Source organism: Polypterus senegalus, chromosome 1 (genome assembly GCF_016835505.1).
Source record: "Polypterus senegalus isolate Bchr_013 chromosome 1, ASM1683550v1, whole genome shotgun sequence".
NCBI lineage: Eukaryota > Metazoa > Chordata > Cladistia > Polypteriformes > Polypteridae > Polypterus > Polypterus senegalus.
In genome coordinates, this window is record NC_053154.1 from 89,224,306 (window position 1) to 89,243,739 (window position 19,434).

At 40.1% G+C, this 19,434-nt stretch overlaps 1 protein-coding gene across 1 annotated transcript in view; it reads right to left on the reverse strand.

Moving 5' to 3' along the window:
* LOC120525736 (Golgi-specific brefeldin A-resistance guanine nucleotide exchange factor 1-like) overlaps window positions 1–19,434 on the reverse strand; it is a 235,662-nt gene that overhangs the window by 63,510 nt on the left and 152,718 nt on the right. The window contains exons 27-28 of the mRNA XM_039748336.1: window positions 19,081–19,175; window positions 14,829–14,982 (exon numbers count right to left, since the gene is read on the reverse strand). Coding sequence (XP_039604270.1) covers window positions 14,829–14,982; window positions 19,081–19,175 — 249 coding nt within the window. The remainder of the gene's footprint in view (window positions 1–14,828; window positions 14,983–19,080; window positions 19,176–19,434) is intronic.

Sequence of the window (19,434 nt, forward strand, 5' to 3'; positions counted from 1 at the left end):
AATGGCTCTCACTGTGGTTCGCTGCAGTCCCAAAGCTTTAGGAATGTCTCATTTGTTCCTGAATTTCTTTGGATCTTGGCATGATGTCTAGCTTTTGAGGTGCTTTTGGTCTACTGCTCTGTGTCAGGCAGCTTCTATTTAAGTGATTTCTTGATTGAAACAGGTGTGGCAGTAATTTGGAAGTAATAGGAAACTAAAAAAAACTCCACGATGGATTAATAAAGATTTAAAAAAGAAGTCACAAAGGAAAAAACTGCTGTATAAGGCATATAAGACTAATGACTGCAAAGAGAATCGTAGCGCGTATGAGAACATGAGGGCAACCATTAACACTAGAATTACCAGAGCCTACGAAAAAACTCGTAATTCCGTCCCACCTTAAACTGCTTCTTAAATCCCTTCACACCTCTCCGCCACCGTCCTTTGTCTTCTAAATGTGCTGATAAAGAGAAGCTTGGAGCAGCCGGCTATTCCATCCCCCCACCAATTTAGAACGTGCACGAACTTCAGCTTGATTGAGTATCTGGGAGTGAAGTGGAGTTTTAGAGTGGAAATAATAGATCGTTATTTGGAACACACGCATTTCATGCCTGTTCAGTTTCTACAGTAATCTGTGTCAACACATTGTTAAAACAGAAACGTTTTTTTATATTCTAGTAGCAGATGACAAAATGTAGGCATAAACTATATAATGTATGAAGCCTGAAGTCCAAATAGCAAAGAAACATTTTCACAAGAATAACACAATTGCGCTTTTATTCAAAAATATAACTGCAGAAACAAAAAGCCGCCTAAACATGTGACATTGACACCACGTTATTGTAACTGCCTCCGTGGTTCAATAGACTCAGCCCCCGCTTGGGAATCAAGGGGTCACGAGTTCGATCCTGCGCCCCTCCGTTTTGAGAAGTAAACTGCTCTTATTCTTACTGTTTTAGAATAAAAGCATACATTTGATTTCAGTCTATATCAGCCGGTGCAATTTATGATCCTTGTAAAGGTTAGCTTTTTTTTTTTTTATTCACTTTTCATTCTCTCAGTGCGTTCAGAATCAATCCATACAACCCCATCTGACACGGCTGTTTTCACTAAAGGCAGCGCTATAGCTCTGCAGTGTACCACGATGCATACTAACAACAAACACGGGTTCTGACACACAAGCGCTGGCGAAGCTGCCTTCTTAGTATCTCACCGTCACTTGGTTTTCTTTTTATTCAGTTTTATTGAGTGTCCCGCATGTTGCTGTATGCTTTTTCTTTTGTACTCCAGGACATGCAGAGGAAAGAATGGTAAAGACCAGTAACTTCGGCGCTATATGCAATCATCAGACACTCCCAATCTGCCCGTGTCGTTCAAACACAGGAACATATATTGGTGTAAAAGTAATAGAAACCACAGCATAGAGAGAAGTGTGTACATTGCTTCTTACAGGAAAAGGCGATGGAAAAAGTGCACTTGAATAAAAGTGCACTTTTGTTATACTTTTACACCAATATATGTTCCTGTGTTTGAGCGACACGGGCAGATGGGGAGTGTCTGATGATTGCATATAGCGCCGAAGTTACTGGTCTTTACCATTCTTTCCTCTGCATGTCCTGGAGTACAAAAGAAAAAGCATACAGCAACATGCGGGACTGGCAGGAACACTCAATAAAACTGAATAAAAGAAAAGCAAGTGGCGGTGAGATACGAAGAAGGCAGCTTCGCCAGCGTTTGTGTGTCAGAATCCGGTGGGGGGCTGTGTTGGGGGGAGTTTGGCGTTAGTATGCATCGTGGTACACTGCAGAGCTATAGCGCGTCTTTAGTGAAAACAGCCGTGTCAGATGGGGTTATATGGATTGATTCTGAACGCGACTGAGAGAATGAAAAGTGAATAAAAAAAAAAAAAGCTAACCTTTACAAGGATCATAAATTGCACCGGCTGTTATAGACTGAAATCAAATGTATGCTTTTATTCTAAAACAGTAAGAATAAGAGCAGTTTACTTCTCAAAACGGAGGGGCGCAGGATCGAACTCGTGACCCCTTGATTCCCAAGCGGGGGCTGAGTCTATTGAACCACGGAGGCAGTTACAATAACGTGGTGTCAATGTCACATGTTTAGGCGGCTTTATGTTTCTACAGTTATATTTTTGAATAAAAGCGCAATTGTGTTATTCTTGTGAAAATGTTTCTTTGCTATTTGGACTTCAGGCTTCATACATTATATAGTTTATGCCTACATTTTGTCATCTGCTACTAGAATATAAAAAAACGTTTCTGTTTTAACAATGTGTTGACACAGATTACTGTAGAAACTGAACAGGCATGAAATGCGTGTGTTCCAAATAACGATCTATTATTTCCACTCTAAAACTCCACTTCACTCCCAGATACTCAATCAAGCTGAAGTTCGTGCACGTTCTAAATTGGTGGGGGGATGGAATAGCCGGCTGCTCCAAGCTTCTCTTTATCAGCACATTTAGAAGACAAAGGACGGTGGCGGAGAGGTGTGAAGGGATTTAAGAAGCAGTTTAAGGTGGGACGGAATTACGAGTTTTTTCGTAGGCTCTGGTAATTCTAGTGTTAATGGTTGCCCTCATGTTCTCACACGCTTCTGATTCTCTTTGCAGTCATTAGTCTTATATGCCTTATACAGCAGTTTTTTCCTTTGCGACTTCTTTTTTAAATCTTTATTAATCCATCGTGGAGTTTTTTTTAGTTTCCTATTACTTCCAAATTACTGCCACACCTGTTTCAATCAAGAAATCACTTAAATAGAAGCTGCCTGACACAGAGCAGTAGACCAAAAGCACCTCAAAAGCTAGACATCATGCCAAGATCCAAAGAAATTCAGGAACAAATGAGACATTCCTAAAGCTTTGGGACTGCAGCGAACCACAGTGAGAGCCATTATCCACAAATGGCAAAAACATGGAACAGTGGTGAACCTTCCCAGGAGTGGCCGGCTGACCAAAATTACCCCAAGAGCGCAGAGACGACTCATCCGAGAGGTCACAAAAGACCCCAGGACAACATCTAAAGAACTGCAGGCCTCACTTTGCCTCAGTTAAGGTCAGTGTTCACGACTCCACCATAAGAAAGAGACTGGGCAAAAACGGCCTGCATGGCAGATTTCCAAGACGCAAACCACTGTTAAGCAAAAAGAACATTAGGGCTTGTCTCAATTTTGCTAAGAAACATCTCAATGATTGCCAAGACTTTTGGGAAAATACCTTGTGGACTGATAAGACAAATTAGGGTTAAAAAAAAAAAAAAAGCTAACCTTTACAAGGATCATAAATTGCACCGGCTGTTATAGACTGAAATCAAATGTATGCTTTTATTCTAAAACAGTAAGAATAAGAGCAGTTTACTTCTCAAAACGGAGGGGCGCAGGATCGAACTCGTGACCCCTTGATTCCCAAGCGGGGGCTGAGTCTATTGAACCACGGAGGCAATTACAGTAAACTGGTGTCAATGTCGCATGTTAAGGCGGCTTTTTGTTTCTGCAGTTATATTTTTGAATAAAAGCGCAATTGTGTTATTCTTGTGAAAATGTTTCTTTGCTATTAGGACTTCAGGCTTCATACATTATATAGTTTATGCCTACATTTTGTCATCTACTACTAGAAAATAAAAAACGTTTCTGTTTTAACAATGTGTTGACACAGATTACTGTAGAAACGGAACAGACATGAAATGCGTGTGTTCCAAACAACGATCTATTATTTCCACTCTAAAACTCCACTTCACTCCCAGATACTCAATCAAGGCATGAGCTGAGAGAAGTTCGTGCACGTTCTAAATTGGTGGGGGGATGGAATAGCCGGCTGCTCCTAGCTTCTCTTTATCAGCACATTTAGAAGACAAAGGGCGCTGGCGGAGAGGTGTGAAGGGATTTAAGAAGCAGTTTAAGGTGGGACGGAATTACGAGTTTTTTCGTAGGCTCTGGTAATTCTAGTGTTAAGAAGGATATCAGAGAGGCTAAAAGACAGTTGGAGAGGAATATAGCAGATAAGGCGAAAGAAGACCCCAAGAGATTCTTTCAGTATTTTAGTAGTAAAAGAACAGTTAAGGAGGAGGTCAAGTTCATCAGGAATAGTAAAGGGGAATTAAAAGATACAGACAATGAAATAGCAGATGCCCTAAACTTACATTTTTCTGAGGTGTTTACAAGTGAACAAGTGGATAACCTCCCAGAGGTAAACGCAACTACTAAGGAGGTACTGAGGGATTTGGAAATTGTAGAGGGAGAAGTGCTGCTCAGATTAAATAAGATGAAATCAAACAAATCACCAGGACCAGATAATATTTATCCTCGTGTTCTTAAGGAGGCTAGTGAGTACATATATAAACCCTTGACACATATTTTTAGGAAGTCACTGTGCACTGGAGAGATTCCAAAGGACTGGAAAATGGCAAATATCATCCCATTATATAAAAAGGGTGACAGGGCAGATCCAAGCAACTATAGGCCAGTAAGTTTAACAAGCATCACAGGAAAATTAATGGAAGGAATTAGTAAGGATAAGATTGAGCAACACATGGCAAGGACAGGAGTTATTCTGAACAGTCAGCATGGGTTCAGAAGAGGGAGGTCGTGTTTTACTAACATGTTGGAATTCTATGAGGAGGCAACAAAAGGATACGATCAAAGTGGAGCTTATGATATTATTTATCTGGACTTTCAGAAAGCATTTGATAAGGTGCCACATGAGAGGTTGGGCATCAAGTTAAAAGAAGTGGGAGTTCAGGGTGATGTTTTTAGATGGGTGCAGAATTGGCTGAAACACAGGAAGCAGAGGGTGATGGTGCGAGGAACCTCATCAGAACTGGCCGATGTTAAGAGTGGTGTTCCACAGGGGTCAGTGCTAGGGCGCTGCTATTTTTAATATATATAAATGATTTAGATAGGAATATAAGTAACAAGCTGGTTAAGTTTGCAGATGATACCAAGATAGGTGGATTAGCAGATAATTTGGAATCCGTTATATCATTACAGAAGGACTTGGATAGCATACAGGCTTGGGCAGATTTGTGGCAGATGAAATTTAATGTCAGTAAATGTAAAGTATTACACATAGGAAGTAAAAATATTAGGTTTGAATACACAATGGGCGGTCGGAAAATCGAGAGTACACCTTATGAGAAGGATTTAGGAGTCATAGTGGACTCCAAGCTATCAACTTCCCAACAGTGTTCAGAAGCCATTAAGAAGGCTAACAGAATGTTAGGTTATATAGCACGATCTGTGGAGTACAAGTCCAAGGAGGTTATGCTCAACCTTTATAATGCACTGGTGAGGCCTCATCTTGAGTACTGTGTGCAGTTTTGGTCTCCAGGCTACAAAAAGGACATAGCAGCACTAGAAAAGGTCCAGAGAAGAGCGACTAGGCTGATTCCAGGTCTACAGGGGTTGAATTATGAGGAAAGATTAAAAGAGCTGAGCCTTTACAGTTTAAGCAAAAGAAGATTAAGAGGTGACATGATTGAAGTGTTTAAAATTATGAAGGGAATTAGTACAGTGGATCGAGACTTGTATTTTAAAATGAGTTCATCAAGAACACGGGGACACAGTTGGAAACTTGTTAAGGGTAAATTTTGCACAAACATTAGGAAGTTTTTCTTTACACAAAGAACGATAGACACTTGGAATAAGCTACCAAGTAGTGTGGTAGACAGTAAGACGTTAGGGACTTTCAAAACTCGACTTGATGTTTTCTTGGAGGAAACAAGTGGATAGGACTGGCGAGCTTTGTTGTGCTGAATGGCCTTTTCTCGTCTAGATTGTTCTAATGTTCTAATCAGGCCTGGGGGTGGCTACGGAAATTGAACTCAGGTGTGATACACCACAGTTAGGTTATTTTTTAACAAGGGGGCAATTACCTTTTCACACAGGGCCATGTAGGTTTAGATTTTTTTTCTCCCTAAATAATAAAAAGCATCATTTAAAAACTGCATTTTGTGTTTACTTGTGTTATATTTGACTAATGGTTAAATGTGTTTGATGATCAGAAACATAAAAGAAATAAGAAAATAATAAGAAATCAGGAAGGGGGCAAATAGTTTTTCACACCACTGTAAATCTAATAACTATTTCTGTCAAGGTTCCTTTTAACTCCTAAGTGAGATGTGAAGATACCGTAAATAATATTTAAACCAAAATTAACCTCATTTTCAGTAAGAAGTTGAACATGACAAATATACTGTAGAACATTATACAACTCTGTTTATTTTAAATAAATAAAATAAGTATATACAATAAACTAAAATCTTAATTCTGACCAGTGAAAAGCTGTGTTACAGCAAAACACAAACTACTGTAAATGCACAACTACATTCTTTGGTCAATACCAAATAAAACAGGTAATACAAAATAATTCTGATCAGTCTAAAGCTTTCAAGATTTATAGAAGAACACCAAATTGAAATAGCTGAACAACTGGCATCTGAAAAGCAATGGCTGCAAGTTCCGAATGCAAAGTTCTCTGCGACAGACTTGCTGCACTGGAAGATGGATGCAGAAGGAATTATATTAGAATTGAAGTTCTCCCTGAGAATCTTGAAAGTCCAAACCCTGTGAAATTCATAGCTGCACTATTCTCTAAAATATTTGGAGAGGACGTCAAATCAGACAACGAGATAGCAGCAGCTTACCGCATACAGGGATCAAGTATGTCAGAGGACTGGGACTTTGTGAAGTGTGGTCCAGCCTAATGACGGAAGGCAAAATGGGGGACGAGAGAAAGAGAGGAAGCTATCTGTAATCTATTCTTTTATATCTGTAATTTATCCTTTTAATCCTTCTAATTATAAGTGCCAATGTAACAATAGGCTTCATGGCAATAACTCCTGGGAATACTGGAAATTAAAGTCAAAGCTGTCTTATCTTAACTTAAAACTACAAAATGACAACAAAAGTTCAGAGGCAATGTCTCTATGACCGAACAGTTAACTTTGTGAGCTGGAATGTTAAAGGTCTGAATCACGAACTGAATGAATGAATGATCCTTTATTGTCATTGTCACAAGTACAACGAAATTAAAAAGATGTCTCCGGTCAGTGCCTTATCACATATATAACAATAAAAGAAAACAGGTAGAACTAAACAAACAATATAAACAACATACAGTAGTGCGATTTACATAAATTAGTGCATACATAAGTACGTAACTCATATAGCTATTTGTGACCATTTCTACTTTTAGTGGCATTAAGACGTGCTATTGCAGTTGAGTAAAAGCTATGTTTGAGTCTGTTTGTCCTTGCGTGTATTGCTCTGTACCATTTTCCTGACGGTAGCAGTTCAAAAAGGGAGTGGCCAGGGTGTGAGATGTCCTTTATGATGTCATTGGCTTTCTTGAGGCAGCGGGAGCCGTGTAGATCGTCTAGTGTAAAGAGAGGGCATCCAATAATCCTTTGGGCAACGTTGATGACTCCCTGAAGTGCTCTCCTCTGAGCCACTGTGCAGCTAGCATACCATATGCATATGCAGTATGTTAGGATGCTTTCTATGGAAGCTCTATAAAAAAACACCAGCAGTCTCTGTGTGATGTTATTCCTCCTGAGTACCCTCAGGAAGAACAGTCTCTGTTGGGTCTTTTTCAGCAACTCAGAGGTGTTCTCGCTCCAGGATAGGCTTTCCTCTATGTTGACTCCCAAGAACCAAAAGTCTGCCACCCTCTCCACACAGTTACCGCTGATACTTAGTGGTTGAACTTCTGTCTTGTTTCTTCTATAGTCTATTATGAGTTCTTTTGTCTTTTTAGTATTTAAGAGGAGGTTGTTACCCTTGCACCAAGAAGACAGCTGCTCCACCTCATCTCTGTAGGCAGACTCATATGCCCCAGATATGAGCCCCACCACGGTAGTGTCATCTGCAAATTTCACAATAATGTTGCTCTGGTGGGCGGGGGTGCAATCATATGTGTAGAATAGTAGAGCAGTGGACTAAGCACACAGCCCTGAGGTGACCCAGTGCTGAGGCTTAGAGTTGGTGATGTGTGACGGCCCACTCTCACTTTCTGTCTGCGGCCAGTGAGGAAGCTGTTGATCCATCTGCAGGTGCTGTGAGGAAGCCCCAGGTCTTTTAGTTTGACATCCAGTTTGCTGGGACGAATAGTATTGAATGCAGAGCTGTAATCTACAAACAACATGTGTACATAGGTTCCTTGCATCTCCAGATGTGTTGTAGCAGCATGGAGTGCTATAGCTATAGCGTCCTCAGTAGATCGATTTGCTCTGTAAGCAAACTGATACGAGTCAAGGCCACGGGGTAGGGCTGCTGTAATGTGATGACGAACCAACTTCTCAAAACATTTCATTGCCACTGGGGTGAGTGCCACTGGTCGATAGTCATTAAGGCTGGAGATGTGAGGTTTCTTGGGCAAGGGTATTATAGTGGAGGTCTTGAGGCAGGGTGGAACCGTTGACTGTGCGAGGGATTGATTGAAGATCCTGGTGAAGATCTCAGCCAGCTGGCCCTCAGTACATATCCTGGTATGCCATCAGGGCCAGCCGCCTTCTTCTGGTTTACGTCCCGCAGCGTATGCCTCACTTCATGTTCCTCCAGGGAGATGATGATACCATGATGGGTTGTGTGGTATTGCCTTGCCTCTAAAGCATCCGGTGTAGTGTCCTCAAAACGAGTGAAGAAGATGTTTAGCTCCTCCGCCAATGCTAGGTCACCTTCAGCAGCGCCTAGGTTGGTCTTGTAATTCGTCAGCTTCTGGATACCCTGCCACATCAGCCGGCTGTTCTTGCTTTCCAGGTGGCACTCGATTTTCCTCCTATAATCCGCCTTGGCCTCCCTGATGCCTCTTTTCAGGTTGGCTCTTGCCATACTATAGTGGTCACTGTTTCTGGACCTGAAGGCGTAATTCCTCTCCTTTAACAGCTGTCGAACTTCCCGGGTCATCCAGGGCTTTTGGTTAGGGTAAACCCGGATGTATTTGTCCACTGTGACAGTATCTATGCAGTGTTTAATGTAGCAAAGGACACTGTCCGTGAATATTTCCAGATCTTGATGTTTGAAGATGTTCCAGTTGGTTTTATCAAAACAATCCTGCAGCTGTTGAGAGGCACCCTCCGGCCATGAAGTAACAGTCTTTGTGCTGACCGACGCAGTTTTCCTGATGGTGGCATAAACAGGAATTAGGAGCAAGGACAAATGGTCAGACTGGCCCAGGTGGGGTAAAGGTCTGGCCCTGTAGCCCTTCTTGATGTTAGAATAAACTTTGTCCAGAGTATTACCGCCCCTAGTGGCACACTTTACATGCTGATGGAAATTAGGGATTACTATTTTTAAATCTACATGATTAAAATCCCCAGCTATAATGTGTACAGCGTCCGGGTATTTACTCAGTTTGTTACTAACAGTTGCATGCAGAAGCGCTAACGCCACATTAGCATTCGCATCTGGTGGTATGTGTACAGCTGTTATTATAATGACAGTAAATTCCCTTGGCAGGTAAATAGGCCTGCATTTAACAGTCAGATATTCTATGTCCGGTGAACAATGGCGGTTTGTAATCACAGTATTAGTACACCAACTGTTGTTTACATATAAGCAGATTCCCCCTCCTTTTCTCTTACCGGAGTCTTCTGTTCGATCTTGGCGCTGGCGGTGTAGCCTGCTAATTCAATAGCCGAGTCCGGAATGGATTGATGCAGCCAGGACTCGGTAATCAGAAGGATGCACAAGTCTTTAATGCGGTTATTCGCTGTTATTAGTAACCTTAGCTTGTCCATCTTGTTCGCCAGGGATCTGGCATTTGAAAGAAATAGACTGGGGAGCGGTGGTCTAAATGTCTGCCTCCTTAGCCTGGTTAATACACCCGCCCGGCAGCCTCGCTTCCTCCTTCTATCTCGACGCCGCCTTCCCGCTGGGATAGTAATCCATGAAGCACCTGGTCTCCTTGCTAATTCCTCCGGTATTGTATACAAGCGGATAAATTCAATAGTCACGCTCACACGATAACTCACTCCGATCTTGAGGAGATCATTTCGGCTAAAGATGATATTTGCTTCACTAGCTGTACATGAAACAAAGCACAAAACGTGCAAAAACAAAAACATCCAAACACAACACTGACTGGTGAGACACCGAGCTGCTGCAACTACGTGCTCCGCCATCTTCATGTCCAATTAAAGAGAAAGGAAGCATTCTCTCAGCTAGCAGGTCTAAACGCTAAATTAGTATTTTTACAGGAGACCCTCTTGTTAAGCAAGGATTAGTTTTGGGTGCACAGAGACTGGAATGGCCAAATATTCCATTCCAGCTATACAAAGGGAACTAGAGGTGTGGGAATTCTTATACATAGAACAATCTCATTTGTAGTATCAGATGTAGTATCTGTTCCTGAAGGGAGATATGTGATCGTTATGGGTAATTTATTTAACTGTAAAGTGATCTTGATAAATATCTATGCACCCAATGTGGATGATAGCAACTTCATCCAAAACATACTTGCATCCATAAGTATCTCGGGGTCTTGTTCACAAGTGAGGGAAGAATGGAGCGTGAGATCAACAGGTGGATCAGTGCAGCGTCTGCAGTGATGCGGGCTTCTGCATCGGTCTGTCGTGGTGAAAAAGATTGAACCGTAAGGCAAAGCTCTCAATTTACCAATCGATCTACGTTCATACCCTCACTTATGGTCAAGAGCTATGGGTAGTGACCGAAAGAACAAGATCGCGAATACAAGTGGCTGAAATGAGTTTCCTCTGCAGGGTGTCTGGGCTTTCCCTTAAAGATAGGGTGAGAAGCTCAGTTATCCAGGAGAGGCTCAGAGTAGAGCCACTGCTCCTCCTCATCGAGAGGAGTCAGATGAGGTGGCTCGGGCATCTGATCAGAATGCCCCCTGGACGCCTCCCTGGTGAGGTGTTCTGGGCACGTCTAACCGGGAGGAGGCACCGGGGAAGACCCAGGCACGCTGGAGGGACTATGTCTCCCGGCTGGCCTGGGAACGCCTCAGGATTCCCCCGAAAGAGCTAGAAGAAGTGGCTGGGGAGAGGGAAGTCTGGACATCTCTGCTCAATCTGCTGTCCCTGCGACCCGATCTCGGATGGATGGATACAATGTCCATCATACAGACCAATTTCACTTCTGAATAATGATGTTAAGATACTCTCCAAAGCCCTAGCTAGAAGAATTTAGAAAGTGCTTACTTCGGTAATATCACAAGACCAAACTGGATTTATTAAAGGCAGACACTTAGCATCCAATCTTCGACACCTGTTTAATGTAATATATTCAAACACCCTAGAGATATCATTATCATTTGATGCAGAAAAAGCATTTGATATGGTTGAATGGAACAACCTCTTCACTACATTGGAGAAATTTGAGTTTGGCCTGAGCATTTGTGCATGGATCAAACTATTGTATAAAAGCCCAGAAGCTTCAGTCTGTATTAACAACGTTAATTCAGACTACTTCAAACTAGAACGTGGTACTAGACAAGGATGCCCTTTGTCACCACTGCATTTTGCAATCGCCATTGAGCCACTGGGGATTATCAGAGAAGGACTTGAACAGAAAATTTCCCAATACGCACATGATATGGTACTGTATATATCAGATCCACAAAATACTGTGCCTGCAGTCCTAACAGCACTAACATAATTTCAAAAGATTTCTGGTCTCAAAATTAATTTGAATAAATTTCCAGTGAATTCTCAAGCACACAATATTAGATTGGAAACCTTCCCTTTTATCATCGCAGGTCAGTGTAAATACCTAGGGGTAAACATCACAAGTAGACTTAAAGCTCTTTATCAACAAACTTTTGCCATCTGTATGGAAAAAATTAAGCAAGACTTGCATAGATGGTCTACTCTTTATCTCACTTTAGCTGGAAGAATTAACATCGTCAAGATGAATATCCTTTCTAAGCTTCTTTTTCTATTTCAAATCATTCCAATATACATCAATAAATCAGTTTTTAAGAAATTAGATTCAACCATTAACCTGATTTATTTAGAATTCAAAATATCCATGTATCCAAAGGGTGACCCTACATAGACTGGTGAAAGATGGCATGTCTCTAGCTAACATTAAATTTTATTACTGGGCGGCAAATATACAAGCGATAAAAACCTGAACATCGACACAAATAGCTGAACATACAAAGGCTTGGTCCACAATAGAAATAAAATACTGCAGTACTTCTTTATATTCCTTGCTTTGTACCTCAATAAGTACACATCATCGCCAATATAATAACAACCCAATTGTGCTTCACTAACTCAGAATATGAAACCAATGTAGGAAGTATTTTAAGATAGAGAACTTATCTGTGGCACCTCTGCATGATAACCACCTTTTTTCACCCTCTCAAACGTACATGGTTTTTAATATCTGGAAAACATTTGAGATTAAATCACTTAGAGATCTGTACAAAGATAACTTCTTTGCATCCTATGAACAATTACACTCCAAATTTAAGTTTCCAGTAATATATTTCTTTATTAATAAAAACCTGCCCAATTTTCCTCACCTCCTACCAACCTCTATGCCAGAAAAAATATTGATCAGTCTTGAGGACTCAGACAGCATCACTGTAATATATAAAAACATTTTAAGTCCCTCCCTTTCAAAGATCCAAAAGTACAGTGGGAAAAGGATCTCTCACTCAACATCTCAGGAAAGGAGTGGAAGGTAGCAATGTACGGAATTCACTTGAGCTCCATATGCACAAAGCACACAATAATTCAAGTTAAAATTATATATCAAATACATCTGTCTCATTTAAAATTGTCCAAAATGTTTCTAGGGCAAAACCCAACCTGTGAACATTGCAATCAAGTTCCATATGGGCCATATGTTTTGGGATACACCAAATTAACATCATTCTGGACCAAAATCTTTAAAAGCCTTTTAGACAGCCTTTCTGTCACTATTCCTCCTAATCCATTAACTGCTGTGTCTGGTATATTTCCAAACGGGCTTAAAGTGGAGAAGGACAAACTGTGATTGCCTTTACTACACTATTGGCATGTAGACTTATCTTGCTCAACTGGAAGAATCCTAATTCCCCTATTTTAAGTCAGTGGGTAACTGATTTTATATACTTTTGAAATTGGAAAAAATCAAATTCTAACTTAGAGGATCTGTACAAAACTTTTTCAAAATGTGGCAGGATCTAACTAATAACATTTTAGAATAAGCATTTAAATCAAGGAAGGGGATTGTCTTCCCTTTTTTATTCTAGAAGAGCTTAGAAAGAACATCTGGAAACACCTGTTTGCTATAAAATGTATGCGTGGGAAAGACTGATGATAATGGATGACCACCTTATGTCTTAAGACAGTGCTAACTTTTACAAATCAAACCACTACATCTTCTGTAGTCCCACCTTTTCAGTATGATTGTCTCTTGTCCAGTTTTACTCCCTCAACACAGCTGTTTGTTTCACTTAACATCACAATGACATGATTATGTCACTGATCATTAGTACCTACTTGTTTTAGTCACTTGGGACCTCATGTATAACGTTGTGTGTAGAATTCACACAAAAATGTGAATTTCCCTTGGGATTAATAAAGTATCTATCTATCTAAAACATTGTTTATGGATAAAACTGGAACCAGATGCATGAAACTGTGCATATACCAAGTTCCATGCACTTCCCCTTTATAAATCCCAAAGAAATTTAATGCACGTGCATTCACCTAAAGTTCCACCCCAACTCCTCCCTGAATTCTGTATATTTGAATATGCAAATCAATTTAAATATCCCCTTCCATTTAGTGCATTGTTAAAAATACAATGGTAAAAGCACGTTGAAAAAAGAAAAATTTCAGTGAATGTGAAGTGGAGGCAAGGAAAATCTTAAAATTTCTTGGCTTAAGCAGTGGTATAAGCAACAAAAGGAAGTTGATTGAGTGATACAGAATGGCTTAGACACTTGAAAGTTCATGTTCAGAAAGTTGCACAGTGCCCGAAATAAAAAAGCGGCCAGATATCAAAGTTGATGTAAAAAGTCGAGTTGCAGCCCACTGCCTGTTTATTTTGATTCAGACAATATTACAAAACCATCTAGCTATGTAGTGGTGGATGCTGTTCTGAAGTAACAAAATGCACTAGTGGATGCTGTAAGAGGTGTGGCCAATGAACGAAGGAATATAAGAGCTTACTATGTAAAATTGACCACAAAGTAAATGAAATGGTTAACACTAAAATCTCTGAAGCCTATGAAAAAACTTGTAATCCCAGACCACTTTAAATTCCCTCTCCATTAGCGTCTTTTGTTTTGCAAATGTGTCAATCAGCACAAGCAGCTTGCTATCACCCCCATGCGCCGTAGCTCTACTTGCGCTTAAAGTTCTCCGAGTTCAAGTGTCTTTATCAGCGTGCAACGTACCTTTAATTGTATAGGCTAGATAATATATTGTTATTTGGAATACATACATTTCATGAGTGTTCCATGTGTCTAACGATCTATGTAAGTGCAGGATAAAAGAAAATGCGAGGCAAGAAATGCTGAACATATACCTAAAACAGAAACTTTTTCCATGTTATACTAATAATTATGAGAAGTGTATAATGTGTGAAGACTTTAGTCCATATATCAAATAAACACGTGCACTTTTATTCAAGAATGTAACCAAAAAAATATATATATTTTAATATTTCATTCTAACATGGTTTATAAACCTTTTTAATAAAGAAAATAATTCTAATACAATCAATTTGATTTTTAAACCACCGAAACTACAAACTGTGAAAAAGTGAACAGGACCAAATATTTTTTAAAGAAGAAAAACACACACAAACACAATTTATTTCATATTAACTTTTAAATAACAGAACAAGAAATAAAATATGCATTTGATATTTAATACCTCAGATCTGATTTCTTCTTTCCATAGAAGTCGAATAGCAAGCCTTAACAAACCTACAACTGCACGCTCCACCAGTAGGCAATCTTCAGTAGCATTAACACAAAGTTGACAGAGGTGGTCTCTTACTGTCTGCCAGAAGCATGAGACTCTATCGCTGTTAACAAGAATAAATAAATCATAGTTTACTATCACTCTCTTTTCTAAAGAATTAAACTTAAGCTTCTCAACACAGTAATATTTTTGTATAAATTTAATTACAAAACAAGAGTTTAATCCAATTTGCTACCACAGAACTACTGAAGTGTACCCTTGCTTAAATTAAAAGACAGCTGGAGAAAGTTACGTAGGGGTAATGGGCAAGTTCTCTGTACTATAGCGAGTTCACCTTTTATGCACACCTCTGTAAAACAACAAAATGTTGTGTTGGGAGGCTCAGTTTGAGAAATTAAGAAAGCAGAGATTTAAAAATACACACATACATACAAAAAAAAAAAAATAAAAATACAGAGCACAATGAAAAAAAGAAGAGTAGTATAAATGTTACTGTCAGTTACTAAGCTAGTGCCGTAACCTAGAACACTGCTAAAACCAATTGTTACTCAGTCATAAATGCATGTGGAGATAGTGTCTTACAGTTGATATCCCTTACCAGAAACCATTAAGATAAACAGCTGTTTGATGCTTATGCTTATTCATATAGTCAGTGAACAAAGCCAGTACCCTCTTTACATCTATCTGGATATAATTGTTTCTGCAGGCATGGTCTACAATGGGGTATAAAATAAAAGAATCTGGAAGGGAGGAGCTTATACTGCTATCAAAGGAAATTCAGTAACAAATTTAGGCAAAAACTACAGGTTCAATATGAATAATAAGAAATTTGTATACAGTAGTAGCTAATGCCATCTTGGATAGATGCAGTTTAAAAAAATGTTTAGGAATTTTATTTAGTTATCTTTTATAAAAACAATGCTAATGTTTAAATGTGCAGAGGAACTTTTTCATTGAAATCTGTGCTTTGTGATAATGTGTCCACTGCTTTTGATGAGCTTGTGGATACTTCCACTTCCAGAGATGTTCTAAATCAACATATGTTCAACTTAACGGCTACCTGCAACCCTTAATACTGACATATGGGCAGGTGCTGCTTCAATTTTTTGCAAGAAATTGCACATAATGATGCTATAAACTGTACACTAATTACCCTTCATTTTATGTTCTGTCTCTGCATGCGTTTAGTTTAGTATCTATCATCATGGTATATTTTGCCATATTTTTTTTTTGTTATTTTTGCAAAAAAACAAAATCCATCCATTCATTATCCAACCCGCTATACCCTAACTACACGGTCACGGGGGTGTGCTGGAGCCAATCCCAGCCAACACAGGGCGCAAGGCAGGAAACAAACCCTGGGCAGGGCGCCAGAAAATTTAGGATCACCAATGCACCTAACCTGCATGTCTTTGGACTGTGGGAGAAAATCAGAGTACCCGGAGGAAACCCACGCAGACACGGGGAAAACATGCAAACTCCAACCTGGGAGGACCCGAGAAGCGAACCCCGGTCTCCTAACTGCGAGGCAGCAGCGCTACCCATTGCGCCATCGTGCCACCCAAAAACAAAATCTCTCCAGAAAATAAAACTCTTTTCAGTGTTATATGACAATTGATGGGAGGCTTATATACTGTATAAGGATTTAAATTATATTCATATGTAAAAGCATCTATACTGTATTTGCATCAGAGGAGTTATTAGCAAATAATGTAAATTTCAGTACATATGTTTTATTCACTCTATCCATTATGGTACCCATAATCTTCTCCAGTGAATGAATGAATCTTTTGTGACTGGAAATGCTCATAAGTGAGGCTGAAATGAAAGAACAGTGAACTTTGATATAGGCCATACAGTCCTTTACAAAACAGATTTATGCACGTACGCATTGGAGGCAGCTTAAAGGCTAGGATAATGTCCTGATGTAACACAAGCTGTAACCATGTGAGCAGAGAGCTGAGAAGACTTCGTGCCAGCAAAGTAGCGGGTCCAGATGGTGTATCGCCATGACTTGCTGAAGGCCTGTGCGTTGGAACTGGGGAGTCCTCTACAGCGCATCTTCAACCTGAGCATGGAACAGGGGAGAGTCCCAAGGCTTTGGAAAACATCTTGTATCACCCCAGTCCCAAAGATATCACGTCCTAGTGAGCTGAATGACTTCCGGCCTGTTGCTCTGACGTCACATCTGATGAAGACCATGAAGCGGCTGCTGCTTCACCACCTGAGGTCACAGGTCCTCCACGCCCTCGACCCTCTGCAGTTCGCATACCAGGAGAAGGTGGGAGCGGAGGATGCCATCATCTATATGCTACACCGATCCCTCTCCCACTTGGACAGAGGCAGTGGCGCTGTAAGAATTATGTTTTTGGACTTCTCTAGCGCCTTCAACACCATCCAACCTCTGCTCCTTAGAGACAAGCTGACTGAGATGGGAGTAGACTCACACCTGGTGGCATGGATCATGAACTATCTTACAGACAGACCTCAATATGTGTGTCTTGGGAACTGCAGGTCTGACGTTGTGGTCAGCAACACAGGGGCGCCGCAAGTGACTGTACTTACTCCGGTCCTGTTCAATCTATATACATCAGACTTCCAATATGACTCGGAGTACTATCACGTGCAAAAGTTTGCTGATGACACTGCTATTGTGGGCTGCATCAGGAGTGGGCAGGAGGAGAAGTACAAGAAGCTAATCAAAGACTTTGTTAAATGGTGCGACTCAAACCACTTACTTCCCCTTTAACACCACCAAGACAAAGGAGCTGGTGGTGGATTTTAGGAGGCCCAGGCCCCTCATGGACCCTGTGATTATCAGAGGTGACTGTGTGCAGAGGGTGCAGACCTATAAATATCTGGGAGTGCAGCTAGATGACAAATTAGACTGGACTGCCAATACTGATGCTCAATGTAAGAAAGGTCAGAGCCGACTATACTTTCTTAGAAGGTTGGCGTCCTTCAACATCTGCAATAAGATGCTGCAGATGTTCTACCAGATGGTTGTTGCAAGTGCCCTCTTCTACGCGGTGGTGTGCTGGGGAGGCAGCATAAAGATGAAAGACGCCTCACGCCTGGACAAACTTGTTAGGAAGGCAGGCTCTATTGTAGGAGTAAAGTTGGACAGTTTAACATCTGTGGCAGAGTGACGGGCATTAAGCCTGTCAATCATGAAGAATCCACTGCATCCACTGAACAGTGTCATTTCCAGGCAGAGGAGTAGCTTCAGTGACAGACTTTTGTCACTGTCTTGCTCCACTGACAGACTGAGGAGATCTTTCCTCCCCCACACTATGCGACTCTTCAATTCCATCCGGGGGAGTAAATGCTAACATTACTCAAAGTTATTGTCTGCTTTTACATGCATTTTTATTACTATTTAATTTATTATTGTTTTTTGTATCAGTATACTGCCCCTTGGGATTAATAAAGTATCTATCTATCTATCTATCTAGAAGGAGTGGTTGACTAACATCGTAACTGTTCTACTCTCATGCTGAACTTAAGACTGACAACTTTACCACCCTTTACAGCACTACTAGTGTCTGCCTGCCTGGATCCCCCTTTTCCTGCCAGAAGTCCTTATCATCAGAAGCTCCGCAATCTTAAAGTAGTCTATTTGGAGACTTGCATCTGCAACAATGTTTTAATGCATTTATAACTTATGTTTTATTTGAATATTATTGGGTTTGAATATGGGTGCCGCAACTCTACAATGCTGTCCTTTTTCTTTCTTACACTACATTAAAATAAACAGTATACGAGGTAGCAAATGGTTTGATAAACACATTTTAAACATATTTAATGCAAAACAACTTTGGTGTATTTTTCGTGGAAAGTCAAATAACATCTCTCAGGATACCTGGTAAGTAGGACAGACGCCCAACCAAAAATCCTGGCTTAATGAGTTATACATTTTTTATAGTAGGGAACAGCAATTAAATGTTACACTGATTCTTGAGGAAAAAAAAAAACAATGGCATGAGAAAGGAATACAGCACAACACAAGGAAACAACATTTGCAAAATTCTCATGTAACAAAATTTGTGTCAGAGTAGTCTGATAGACACAAACACAAAATGATTTAAGTTTGGAACAAGTAGATTAAAAAGGGGGAAAAAATATTTCCATGTGCTGTTAAATACTGTTTTGTAATACTGACTGCATATTACATATGGCTCCAAGAACCAAGATTTCTGACCTGTTTCCAAGTACAATACGGATCAGCAATTCCAGACAGAAAGCAGAATCTTTTTCATTATATGTACCACCATCTGGAGTCACAGATTTAAGGACCTGTTAAAAGATATTAATAAAATATAAAAAAACAGCTTTCATGGTACATTTTTATGTTAATAAAGTGTTCTCAATAAATAATAGATCTGTAAAGTGGAATTGCTATTTTTTTGTATATACAGTACAAGTGATATAAGATGGAAGGATGAAAGCAAGAAGTAAAGAATGCTAGTTTTTATTTTTTTGGTATTGCTGCACATGATATACCGTAACTTCAGGGTTTTAGCATAACATTTGTGTGCTTGATTCCCTAGGATAC